General features: G+C 43.2%; 1 protein-coding gene across 1 annotated transcript in view; it reads left to right on the top strand.

Annotated features, from left to right (window-relative positions):
* The first annotated feature begins 1,152 nt into the window (after positions 1 to 1,152).
* LOC117513205 (blood vessel epicardial substance-like) overlaps positions 1,153 to 12,539 on the top strand; it is a 31,271-nt gene continuing 19,884 nt past the window's right edge. Inside the window, exons 1-3 of the mRNA XM_034173501.1 lie at positions 1,153 to 1,158; positions 4,366 to 4,553; positions 11,088 to 11,196. Of these exons, the coding sequence (XP_034029392.1) occupies positions 1,153 to 1,158; positions 4,366 to 4,553; positions 11,088 to 11,196 (303 nt within the window). The remainder of the gene's footprint in view (positions 1,159 to 4,365; positions 4,554 to 11,087; positions 11,197 to 12,539) is intronic.

Raw genomic sequence — 12,539 nt, forward strand, 5'->3', positions numbered from 1 at the left:
TTTATATAGCGCCAATCACAACAAACAGTTGCCCCAAGGCGCTTTATATTGTAAGGCAAGGCCATACAATAATTATGTAAAACCCCAACGGTCAAAACGACCCCCTGTGAGCAAGCACTTGGCTACAGTGGGAAGGAAAAACTCCCTTTTAACAGGAAGAAACCTCCAGCAGAACCAGGCTCAGGGAGGGGCAGTCTTCTGCTGGGACTGGTTGGGGCTGAGGGAGAGAACCAGAAAAAAGACATGCTGTGGAGGGGAGCAGAGATCGATCACTAATGATTAAATGCAGAGTGGTGCATACAGAGCAAAAAGAGAAAGAACAGTGCATCATGGGAAACCCCCCAGCAGTCTACGTCTATAGCAGCATAACTAAGGGATGGTTCAGGGTCACCTGATCCAGCCCTAACTATAAGCTTAGCAAAAAGGAAAGTTTTAAGCCTAATCTTAAAAGTAGAGAGGGTGTCTTCTCTCCTGATCTGAATTGGGAGCTGGTTCCACAGGAGAGGAGCCTGAAAGCTGAAGGCTCTGCCTCCCATTCTACTCTTACAACCCTAGGAACTACAAGTAAGCCTGCAGTCTGAGAGCGAAGCGCTCTATTGGGGCGATATGGTACCACGAGGTCCCAAGATAAGATGGGACCTGATTATTCAAAACCTTATAAGTAAGAAGAAGAATTTTAATTCTATTCTAGAATTAACAGGAAGCCAATGAAGAGAGGCCAATATGGGTGAGATATGCTCTCGTCCTTCTAGTCCCCGTCAGTACTCTAGCTGCAGCATTTGAATTAACTGAAGGCTTTTTAGGGAACTTTTAGGACAACCTGATAATAATGAATTACAATAGTCCAGCCTAGAGGAAATAATGCATGAATTAGTTTTTCAGCATCACTCTGAGACAAGACCTTTCTGATTTAGAGATATTGCGTAATGCAAAAAAGCAGTCCTACATATTTGTTTAATATGCGCTTTGAATGACATATCCTGATCAAAAATGACTCCAAGATTTCTCACAGTATTACTAGAGGTCAGGGTAATGCCATCCAGAGTAAGGATCTGGTTAGACACCATGTTTCTAAGATTTGTGGGGCCAAGTACAATAACTTCAGTTTTATCTGATTTAAAAAGCAGGAAATTAGAGGTCATCCATGTCGTTATGTCGGTAAGACAATCCTGCAGTTTAGCTAATTGGTGTGTGTCCTCTGCTTCATGGATAGATAAAGCTGGGTATCATCTGCGTAACAATGAAAATTTAAGCAATACCGTCCTAATAATACTGCCTAAGGGAAGCATGTATAAAGTGAAATAAAATTGGTCCTAGCACAGAACCTTGTGGAACTCCATAATTAACTTTAGTCTGTGAAGAAGATTCCCCATTTACATGAACAAATTGTAATCTATTAGACAAATATGATTCAAACCACCGCAGCGCAGTGCCTTTAATACCTATGGCATGCTCTAATCTCTGTAATAAAAATTTTATGGTCAACAGTATCAAAAGCAGCACTGAGGTCTAACAGAACAAGCACAGAGATGAGTCCACTGTCCGGGGCCATAAGAAGATCATTTGTAACCTTCACTAATGCTGTTTCCTGTACTATGATGAATTCTAAAAACCTGACTGAAACTCTTCAAATAGACCATTCCTCTGCAGATGATCAGTTAGTGTTTTACAACTACCCTTTCAAGAATTTTTGAGAGAAAAGGAAGGTTGGAGATTGGCCTATAATTAGCTAAGATAGCTGGGTCAAGTGATGGCTTTTTAAGTAATGGTTTAATTACTGCCACCTTAAAAGCCTGTGGTACATAGCCAACTAACAAAGATAGATTGATCATATTTAAGATCGAAGCATTAAATAATGGTAGGGCTTCCTTGAGCAGCCTGGTAGGAATGGGGTCTAATAAACATGTTGATGGTTTGGATGAAGTAACTAATGAGAATAACTCAGACAGAACAATCGGAGAGAAAGAGTCTAACCAAATACCGGCATCACTGAAAGCAGCCAAAGATAACGATACGTCTTTGGGATGGTTATGAGTAATTTTTTCTCTAATAGTTAAAATTTTGTTAGCAAAGAAAGTCATGAAGTCATTACTAGTTAAAGTTAATGGAATACTCAGCTCAATAGAGCTCTGACTCTTTGTCAGCCTGGCTACAGTGCTGAAAAGAAACCTGGGGTTGTTCTTATTTTCTTCTCAATTAGTGATGAGTAGAAAGATGTCCTAGCTTTACGGAGGGCTTTTTATAGAGCAACAGACTCTTTTTCCAGGCTAAGTGAAGATCTTCTAAATTAGTGAGACGCCATTTCCTCTCCAACTTACGGGTTTCTGCTTTAAGCTACGAGTTTGTGAGTTATACCACGGAGTCAGACACTTCTGATTTAAAGCTCTCTTTTTCAGAGGAGCTACAGCATCCAAAGTTGTCTTCAATGAGGATGTAAAACTATTGACGAGATACTCTATCTCCCTTACAGAGTTTAGGTAGCTACTCTGCACTGTGTTGGTATATGGCATTAGAGAACAGAAAGAATCATATCCTTAAACCTAGTTACAGCGCTTTCTGAAAGACTTCTATGTAATGAAACTTATTCCCCACTGCTGGGTAGTCCATCAGAGTAAATGTAAATGTTATTAAGAAATGATCAGACAGAAGGGAGTTTCAGGAATACTGTTAAGTCTTCTATTTCCATACCATAAGTCAGAACAAGATCTAAGATATGATTAAAGTGGTGGGTGGACTCATTTACTTTTTGAGCAAAGCCAATAGAGTCTAATAATAGATTAAATGCAGTGTTGAGGCTGTCATTCTCAGCATCTGTGTGGATGTTAAAATCGCCCACTATAATTATCTTATCTGAGCTAAGCACTAAGTCAGACAAAAGATCTGAAAATTCACAGAGAAACTCACAGTAACGACCAGGTGGACGATAGATAATAACAAATAAACTGGTTTTTGGGACTTCCAATTTGGATGGACAAGACTAAGAGACAAGCTTTCAAATGAATTAAAGCTCTGTCTGGGTTTTGGATTAATTAATAAGCTGGAATGGAAGATTGCTGCTAATCCTCCACCCCGGCCCGTGCTACGAGCATTCTGACAGTTAGTGTGACTCGGGGGTGTTGACTCATTTAAACTAACATATTCATCCTGCTGTAACCAGGTTTCTGTTAGGCAGAATAAATCAATATGTTGATCAATTATTATATCATTTACCAACAGGGACTTAGAAGAGAGACCTAATGTTTAATAGACCACATTTAACTGTTTTAGTCTGTGGTGCAATTGAAGGTGCTATATTATTTTTTCTTTTTGAATTTTTATGCTTAAATAGATTTTTGCTGGTTATTGGTAGTCTGGGAGCAGGCACCGTCTCTACGGGGATGGGGTAATGAGGGGATGGCAGTGGGAGAGAAGCTGCAGAGAGGTGTGTAAGACTACAACTCTGCTTCCTGGTCCCAACCCTGGATAGTCACGGTTTGGAGGATTTAAGAAAATTGGCCAGATTTCTAGAAATGAGAGCTGCTCCATCCAAAGTGGGATGGATGCCGTCTCTCCTAACAAGACCAGGTTTTCCCCAGAAGCTTTGCCAATTATCTATGAAGCCCACCTCATTTTTTGGACACCACTCAGACAGCCAGCAATTCAAGGAGAACATGCGGCTAAACATGTCACGCCCGGTCCGAATGGGGAGGGGCCCAGAGAAAACTACAGAGTCCGACATTGTTTTTTGCAAAGTTACACACCGATTTAATGTTAATTTTAGTGACCTCCGATTGGCGTAACCGAGCCCCCATGTGTTTCGGCCCGGCTCAAAAGCCGCAACAAAAAGTGAGGCACCCATGGAAGCCAGACTTTTCAAACCCTTGGTAGGGCATTTATTTAAAAAAAATAAAAGGAAAGTAAAAGAAAGGAAGGCATAGCAGAATAAGCCAGAGGACCAAGCCAGGACCCAGTGCACATGGCCGCTCCCCACGCTGGCATCCGGAGGAGGAAGAGCGCCAGGAAAACAACAGAACTCCCCCTTTTATAGCACCCAGGACAGGAAACAGGATAATAGAATAGAAAAGAAATAGAAAAGAATAAAAGAAACACCAAACGGGGATGGGCGCAGTAATTCATTTGTTCTCTGAGGGGGGCTCACTGTCTCACACTTTGAAAACCCCTGGCTTAAGTAAATAAGCAAACAAACAAAACAGGTGAGGATGCTGAGGATCTGATGAATGTTTTAAAGGAGGCGTGTGTGAAGGGCTGACAACCCTCCTTACTGCTCCATTTCCAGTTTCACCACAGCTCCATTAATGATGTTCAGGCTCTTGAACTTAACTGTTTATTCACTGACATATTTTACATTGTCATTCTCTTTGTCAGATTAAGATTGACAGAGAGCTGAGGTCAGTCTACAAGCGGATGTTTGAGCCCCTACATGTACGAGAGGCGATGTTTCAGAGGTTGACAGGGCAGTTCTGCACCATTCAGACTCTGAAGAAAGGACAAGTCTATGCAGCTGAAGACAAAACTTCTGTGGACGAGCGCCTGAGCATTCTGCTCAAAGGAAAGTAAGTGTTCTTTACTCTGTTGTACTTTATTCACTGAGGTTGGAATGAATATCAGGGTACTTGGGAATTTTATCTGCCTTTCGTTACAATGATACACCTTCTACATGTAACATGTGGAATAGGGCAGTGCAGTCTCGTCTGAACCCCTGCGTGATATCGCGGGATTTGACCACTTCCGGGGACAGCTTGCCGTCGTGTAACATAAACGCAGCATCACTACACATGGAAAAATGGTGTACTGTTTTGTTTTTGGCTGCAGTCACCGAAGCAGTCGCTAAAATGTTTTTTCAGTTCCCAGTGGTGAAGAGATGATGAGGCAAATGGAATAGGTCGTGTCGGTAAGTCTTTGCCTACACACCTAGCCAGCGTAGCTCCATTCTCTCGTCTGCACAACCACCTCAACATGTTTGATCCCCGGGTCATAACCAAACCACAACACATGTCCATTTTTCATTGCATCGTCACTTCTTTGCATTTTAAACCCAGGTAAACCCAGACTGCCCTTTAAGAAGAAGAAGTTTCTTATTTAACATGGGTAGCCAAGAAAAGCACGAAGCCTGTTTCCAAAAGGGCCCACGGCACGTGTCACTCCTCCCCCAGCACTGATGTTAAGAGTGCCAGTCGGGAGCGTGGCTGCAATCGGGAAGCAACCTGAGTCGCTGACGTCCCAGTCCAACATGCAAGCTGTTACCTCCCTAACTTCTTTGGGAGGTGGTGGCGTTGACCTCCACATTAGAGATATTATGAGGACTGCTTTCTTCCACCTGTGAAATATAGCAAAGATTCGTTCCATCCTGTCTATAGCCGATGCAGAGACCCTGATTCATTCGTTTCTTCTGATTGGACTACTTCAGTGTTCTATTCACTGGCTTCCTGCCTCTGTGACACTAGATTTTAAAATTCTGCTTTTAACTTATAAAATCATTCATGGACTGGCACCTCCATACTTAGCTGACGTAATTAAATCCTACGTACCTGCCCGGGCTCTGCGTTGTCAGGGTGCAGGACTACTTTTTGTCCCTAGGGTGAATAAAAAGTCTGCGGGTCACAGAGCCTTCTCTTATTGTCCACCTGTTTTGTGGAATTATCTCCCTGTGGAATTAAAACAGTCTGATTCTGTCGAGACATTCAAGTCCAGACTTAAGACGTATTTGGAACAGCTCTCAGCCTCAACTTTATCAAAATTCTGGGTCTGTTAGTGAAGCTTAGGGCTACCGGACGGCGATCACCTTAGTATTTTCTGTGCTTTCGTGTCTATTTACTGCTGATGAATTTTACCTTAGGTGTAGTTTTTCCGGGAGACTGATTCTGCTCTCTTTCTTTCTGTTGGAGGTACAGATAGTGGGATGGCTACTGAACACAGGATGCCAGATTGAAAGACTGTATTTGGGGTGGGCGGTGTCACGAGAGTGGGCCCGCTGTTGGTGTGGAGACTGCTGGATGACCCCTGCCTGTGGCATAACTGCCTGCATGGATGTCTCATCAAATACATATTCTTTTGTTATTATGTCATGATGTTTGATTTCCTGTTTTCTGTTTTTTCACCTTTGTAAAACTTTGTAAAAACCTTATAACTGTTAGAATGGCCTCAGCAGTGGGTCACCCCCTGAGTCTGGTCTGCTTGAAGTTTCTTCCTCAATATCATCAGACGGAGTTTTTCCTCACCACTGTCGTCTGTGTGCTTGTTCTAGGGTAAGGTTAGACCTTGCTTGCTTGTTGTGATTTGGCACTATATAAATTAAACAAATTAAAATTGAATTAAACTACACACAGACTTAAAAGGTCTGGGGAAGAAAAGAAAATAAACATAAAATTTTACAGAATGAAAAAGGGGCGTTCAAAGTATAGTGGCAGTGGATATGTTATGTGTCGACGCGGGTTGAGGAGCGGACCTGCGTCTGACGGAACCCAGCGCTAAAATAACCAGAAAACGGTTCCAATAACAAAACAATTTATTTTTCCACCCTCTGGTGCATAACAAAGTGTATGAACAAAAAATGCGTCAGTCTGGTGGAGTGAAGGCTGGCACGCTCTCCAGCGCCCAAAAGGATCGAAGCCTGGCGCTTCTGGACCCACGTATTCCGCCAAACACCCCCCAGGTGGACACGACAAACCGACTCTCTGCGAAGGATAGAAAAGGTGAGCTAAGTCAGCAGCTACAACCAATCCTTCAAAAGGCACACACTATCAGCAACACATTCAGGTCTGTATTTAAGCTTTATGTAAATGAGCAGCTTCTCACAACAGGTGGAGAATCACCAGTCCGCACGCCACGGCAGTGAGAAGCGAGCTGCACAATTCTCATCACAATTCAATATACTGCGTAACAAATACCACGTTACTATCAACAATTAGTCAAACAATTAATCACCTCTGATGTGTGCTGACAGCATGCGTCCCTCACCCTTCCTCCTTCACAGGCACGATGTGTCAAACCCAGGCGCGGTCCTCAGCGTCTCACAAACGAACATCACAAGGTCGAGTTCCCGGCAATTCTGCTTGAATCACACATGACTTAAATGCAGAACGCCATCTCATTATCTGCTTCAGCTGAAAGTCTTTAAAGTTGCACGTGAGCACCATCCACAGGTGCTGCACATAACGTTGATGAGGGTGAAGGACTCTTCTGCCAGCACCTTCTCCACAGACAAATCAGTTTGCATACCACCTGGAGAGCAAAAAGAAAAGAAAAGAAAAGAACACCAAAATGTCCAGCCACACCCCCCCAACACACACAGGATATTGCACTTATGGCTGGACAGCAAACTGGACTGGACAACCATACCAACCACCTGTACAGGAAGGGACAGAGCGGGCTGTACTTTCTGAGGAAACTCCTGTGTATTTTCTACCAGTCCATAGTAGCCAGCGTACTTTTTTTACACCGTGGTGTGCTGGGGGGGACAGCACATCCAAGAAAGACACATCCATCCTGGACAAACTGATCAGGTGGGCTGGCTCTGTGGTTGGCGTGAAGCTGGACTCTGGTGACAGTGGCAGAGAAGAGAACATTGGAAAAACCGCTGGACATTATGGACAATGCCAGTCACCCTCTGCACATTGTCATCAGCAACCAGAGGAGACTCTTCAGCCACAGACTGCTCCTTTCCAAGTGCAGGACCAACAGACTGAAAAACTCCTTAGTCCCTCAGGCCATCAGACTGTACAACTCCTCACTCATGAGGAGGAGGTAGGAAGACAGAGGACAGGAATGAGAGGAACAGTAGTAACCATAAACCCAGTATTGATCAGTATGTGTGGTATTTATATTGTGTATTTATATTTATATTTGCAAACTGTTTTTCTTTTTTATTTTCACGTTTGATACTCTGTGTGCTTCTTACCCTGTGTGCTGCTGTATAATACTGGAACCTAAATTTCCCTGAGGAGGTCTTCCCAAGGAACCAATAAAGTTCTATCTAATCTAATGTAATCTAATCTCATTAACAATTATTGCAATTATTCAAGTGTGGCATGTGACCTGGCTATTTGGTTCCAGTGGCATTCAAAGCTCCAACAGCAGTGGGGTAGAACTGTTTTTCAGTCTATTTGTTCTTGCTTTAATGGCCCTGTACCAAATGCCTGATGGCAGTAGCGCAAACAGAAAGTGGATAGGGTGGGATGAGCCCTTTAGAATGTGTTGGCTCTCCTGAGGCAGTAAGAGCCATGACAGCTGTCTCTTGCTTTGTGTGTGTGTGTGTGTGTGTGTGTGTGTGTGTGTGTGTGTGTGTGTGTGTGTGTGTGTGTGTGTGTGTGTGTGTGTGTGTGTGTGTGTGTGTGTGTGTGTTGTGTGTGTGTGTGTGTGTGTGTGTGTGTGTTAAAGTGAGCAGCGCTGCTAGACTCTGTCAAATTTCAGTTCAGAGTTGTTAATCAGAAAAAACAGACCAGTGATATAAATAAAATCCACCAGAGGTGGCTGTGTTGTTACTGTTGTTACAATCAGAAATTAGAGGTTCATTTTACAGATTAATTTCCTCCTTTGTGTTTCATCTGTTGCACATAGACTGTATGGCAGGGTTGAGTTTTAAATTGTAACTTGTTTTCTATTTTTACTATGTAGGTTATCAGTCAACCAGGGGAAGATTACACCCCGAAGTCCAGTTGCATTGACTAAACTTCAGGAAGATTCTATTTTTCATTTGGTATTCAGTTTAGTTTCACTGAAAACTGAAGTTAGAGAAAAATGACACATAATGTTGACAAAAAAATGGAGGTCTAGTATGATGTTCAAAAAATGTCATAAGTCATTTTCACATGAAAACAACAGTTAGTTTTCATGGAGCAATGACTAAACAGGTGATTGTTGAGTGAACAGTGGGTTGAGTGGACAGTGGACTTTAGCACTAAATGCTTGTTAAAGCAGCAGTGCAACATTACAAGCTTAAATGATTGACCTTTAGTGCACACCTTCACATTTATGAAACAGAAAAGTGTGTGGAAAAAGTTATGTTCCAGTTTCTGACCTGTTGCTTGAGGCTGGCTTCAGAAGCAAGCAGGTTTCCATCCAATTCCATGTTAAAATGGCCAAATTTGGAGGAAAAATAAGCATATTTACATTGCTATGCAAAAATCATTTTAGTCTCTATCGCTAGTTCCCCCCCATGACAGCTGTACTGGGGTGATTTAGGGGTGCTTAGTTTAATATGTCTTAAGATGTAAAGTTATGCATAATTAGGGGTGTAGTCACTTTGAGTTAGCTAGTGTGGTGCTGCTGAGCTGAGCGCAGACTCAGACCTCCAGGAGCACAAAGGCTGCGAGCTGTGGATGTTAGTTGTTGTGGTGGGTGGTGTTGTCCTTTCTGGGGTTGGTATCAAATTACCAGTTCCTTTAAAGTATCATAAGAAATGATTCATCCACCAACATCAATAGCCTTTTCACTTAACGATTCCCTTATCTGTCCTTCAGTTCGGACACTGGAGTCGTCGTTGTATTTGAGGGGTGTTTATAGGGAAATTATCATTTCTCTATGTTGATTGCAGACTGCAGTGGGTCTGCTTGAAGCCTGAAGCACGAAGCAGCTCTTTGATTCACTGTACGCTGGTTCTGTCCTTCGCTGGTTTCAGAAACAGCTGGTCCGCAATTTTTTCATTAACCCGTCTCAAAGCCATTTAAAGATGTCAATCGTGACTCCGTTTGTACTGATTAAAGGTGTGAACTGGGAATTTGTCTTGTTGGGGTCAAGAAACAAGAATCGTCCTCCGTACCACACCGGAGTATTACCGCGATGGTTCTCTGGCATGAGCGCCAGCCAGTGCATAAACTGAAGTTGTCCATCAGGTAACGGAAATAATGATAATAAGATAAATAATAATAATAATAATAATAATAATATCCTGTGTTTTGTGGGACTAAGTGCACAGCTCCAAAGAGCCACGCAGATTTCGGTCTGAATTAATAACTTCAGAATGAACCACCGTTTGAAATCAAATGACACCTCTTTCCAAACGTTATAATACAAATAGAACTACAACTGACCAAAACTGTTTTTTTTTTTTTCACAAAATTAGATGTCCTGCATTCTTTATGAATTACATCCTGATGTGCCGTGCAGCCGGCTGCAACAGCTCAGCTCAGAGTCTATGGAGTTACATTTGTGTCATTAATATCTGAAAGGAAATGCTTTTGACAAAAACTACAGATTTTATAAATTTTATTTATGTCCAGAAATCAAGGATCCAGTGTCCAATTTCATATTTATTTACATTAGACTCAATAAAATGTTGTTGACATTGAAAACCTGCAAAGCCTACTTTAGTACACAGAAAATTCACAAGAAGTATTGATAAGGGATTTGATCGGGTCAATAAGCGAAATTGATAATGGCAGCGATATTGAGAAAATCTTATCAGTACCCATCCTTAGTCCTTTCTGAGCTTTTTTTTATTTACAGATATCTGTAATATATCACTTGTCCACTTAATTGTCCTAACAGATCATCTAAGACATCTGTGCTCTAGTATTTTTGTTGAGTGAAAATTTTGTTCTTTAATGTTGTATGCGGCGTTAGCACTTTTAGGTCCAGTTGATCCTTGATTACTGAGGTAACAGCAGAGTCATCATTTTCAATACCCACACCCATGCAAACAGTTATGAAAAGTACAACCCAGAACCAAAAACTATGCTATAATAAAACACAAAGGCTAGCTAGTAGCCTAGCTTGTTTGCTAACTCTTGGATGGGGCATGTTCAGGCTCGGGTCCTGCCCAAGTCACGCAAGGTCTCACCCTCTTTACCTATTTATGGATTTGCCAGTACGTAAGCTGGTTCAACACTGTTAACATGGTGATGTCAGAGCAGCAATTTTTTGGCTTCAAAACGGTCTTCAGAAAACCACTGGGTGACATCATGCAGGGTTTGTCCAGTGTATACATACAGTCTCTGGCTTTAGTTAGGGAAGCTTGTGATGGACTGCCGGCCATCGTCTTCTTTGCCGTCATTTTTTTCTTCCTTCATATCCACAGATGTTTTTGTTTGTTTTGTACCCTGTTTTTCTTTCAACACTGAGTGTTTTTTACTTTTAATTGTCTGTGGCAGGATGAAGGTATCATACCGAGGACATTTTCTTCACAACATCTACACCAACTCATTCATTGATTCTCCGGAGTTCCGGTCCACAGAGATGCACAGAGGAGAGAAGTTCCAGGTAACCAAATCACAGTCCTAAAAATACGTCAGTACAGGGTGTCACATCTCCATTCGGTGTTTCAGCATTTCCCATAATGCCCCTGGCAGTCGCCTGGGCTTCCCAGAATGCACTGCAGTGCCAGCCGAGTTCCACTGTCTCACAGCGCATATAAACAATGGCAAAGCAAGGATGGATGGCGTTACCGAGTTCATGGCGACTGATGATGATTATACGTTTTCCCAAGTTGAGAGGGTTATCTAGAGGAGGTGCAGCACCTATGATGGACTTGTGCTGCCCCCATGTTGTCTTATTGTCAATACTTCATGAGATGTGTTTACACTGAGTGCTGAGCTTCTGACACTGGAACTCTGCTAAAGCCAACCTCTCGCGTGTGTCATGGCCCGCCAGATGGCGCGAGATTCACAAATGCGAAATACCGAATAGGATGAAATGCTTTGATGATTTCATATCATGAAAATTCAGTAAGGTATAGGTTATATTATATTCCAATTCTAAGGTGGAACTATTGTTGTGTGGGCCGCCAGAAGAGGAGGTACTGCTGGCCCACCACCACAAGAGGGCGCCCTGCCTGGAGTGCGGGCTCCAGGCACCAGAGGGCGCTGCCGCCTTACGGGAGCAGCCATGACAGCTGTCACCCATCAATGGACACAGCTGTTTCCACTCAGCACGGAGGTATATCAGCAGGACGGCGTCTCCACCTCAGTGCCGAGATATCGCCTTAAGATAGAGGTAACAATTCTCTGCTATATCATATTGCCTTTTCTGAGCATTGCAGGACAGCTGTCTACTCAAAGATAAGTACTCACCTTCCTGCAGTTTTGTGACGTGAGGTGGAGACAGCTTCTCCCCTCTCTGTGTTACTGGGTGCAGCCGCATCCACTCCTGTGTGTTTGTCTCTTGCCAGCAGTACCGATCCGACGAGCGGAGGCAGTGGCCACCTGGGAATTCGGGACTTGGCGGTTCCAGTATTTCCAGGGTTCGGTGGCAGAGGAAATCTGGGTGGTTCCGGTTCGACTTGGACGGACGTCTCCTACCTTCGAGCCTGCCCACACGACACCAGTGGAATTCGGTTTAACCCCAATTGTCAATGTTGTATTGGTTGTGCACGTTCCACACAGTAAAAACCTTGTTATTACCTTCTCCATTGTCCGTTCATTTGCGCCCCCTGTGTGGGTCCTTGTTCCTACACTTTCACAACAGGATATCTCGGCCAGCGTCATGGATCCCGAGGGGCGTCAACCGGCTGTTGAACGGCCAATGGAAGAACAGGGCGCGTCGCGTCTTCGGGAGGGTAATCGGTGATTTGCGCGGATCCTCACCGCTTTCACTACTCGGATGGA

This window comes from Thalassophryne amazonica, chromosome 7 (genome assembly GCF_902500255.1).
Source record: "Thalassophryne amazonica chromosome 7, fThaAma1.1, whole genome shotgun sequence".
In the NCBI taxonomy this organism is placed as follows: domain Eukaryota; kingdom Metazoa; phylum Chordata; class Actinopteri; order Batrachoidiformes; family Batrachoididae; genus Thalassophryne; species Thalassophryne amazonica.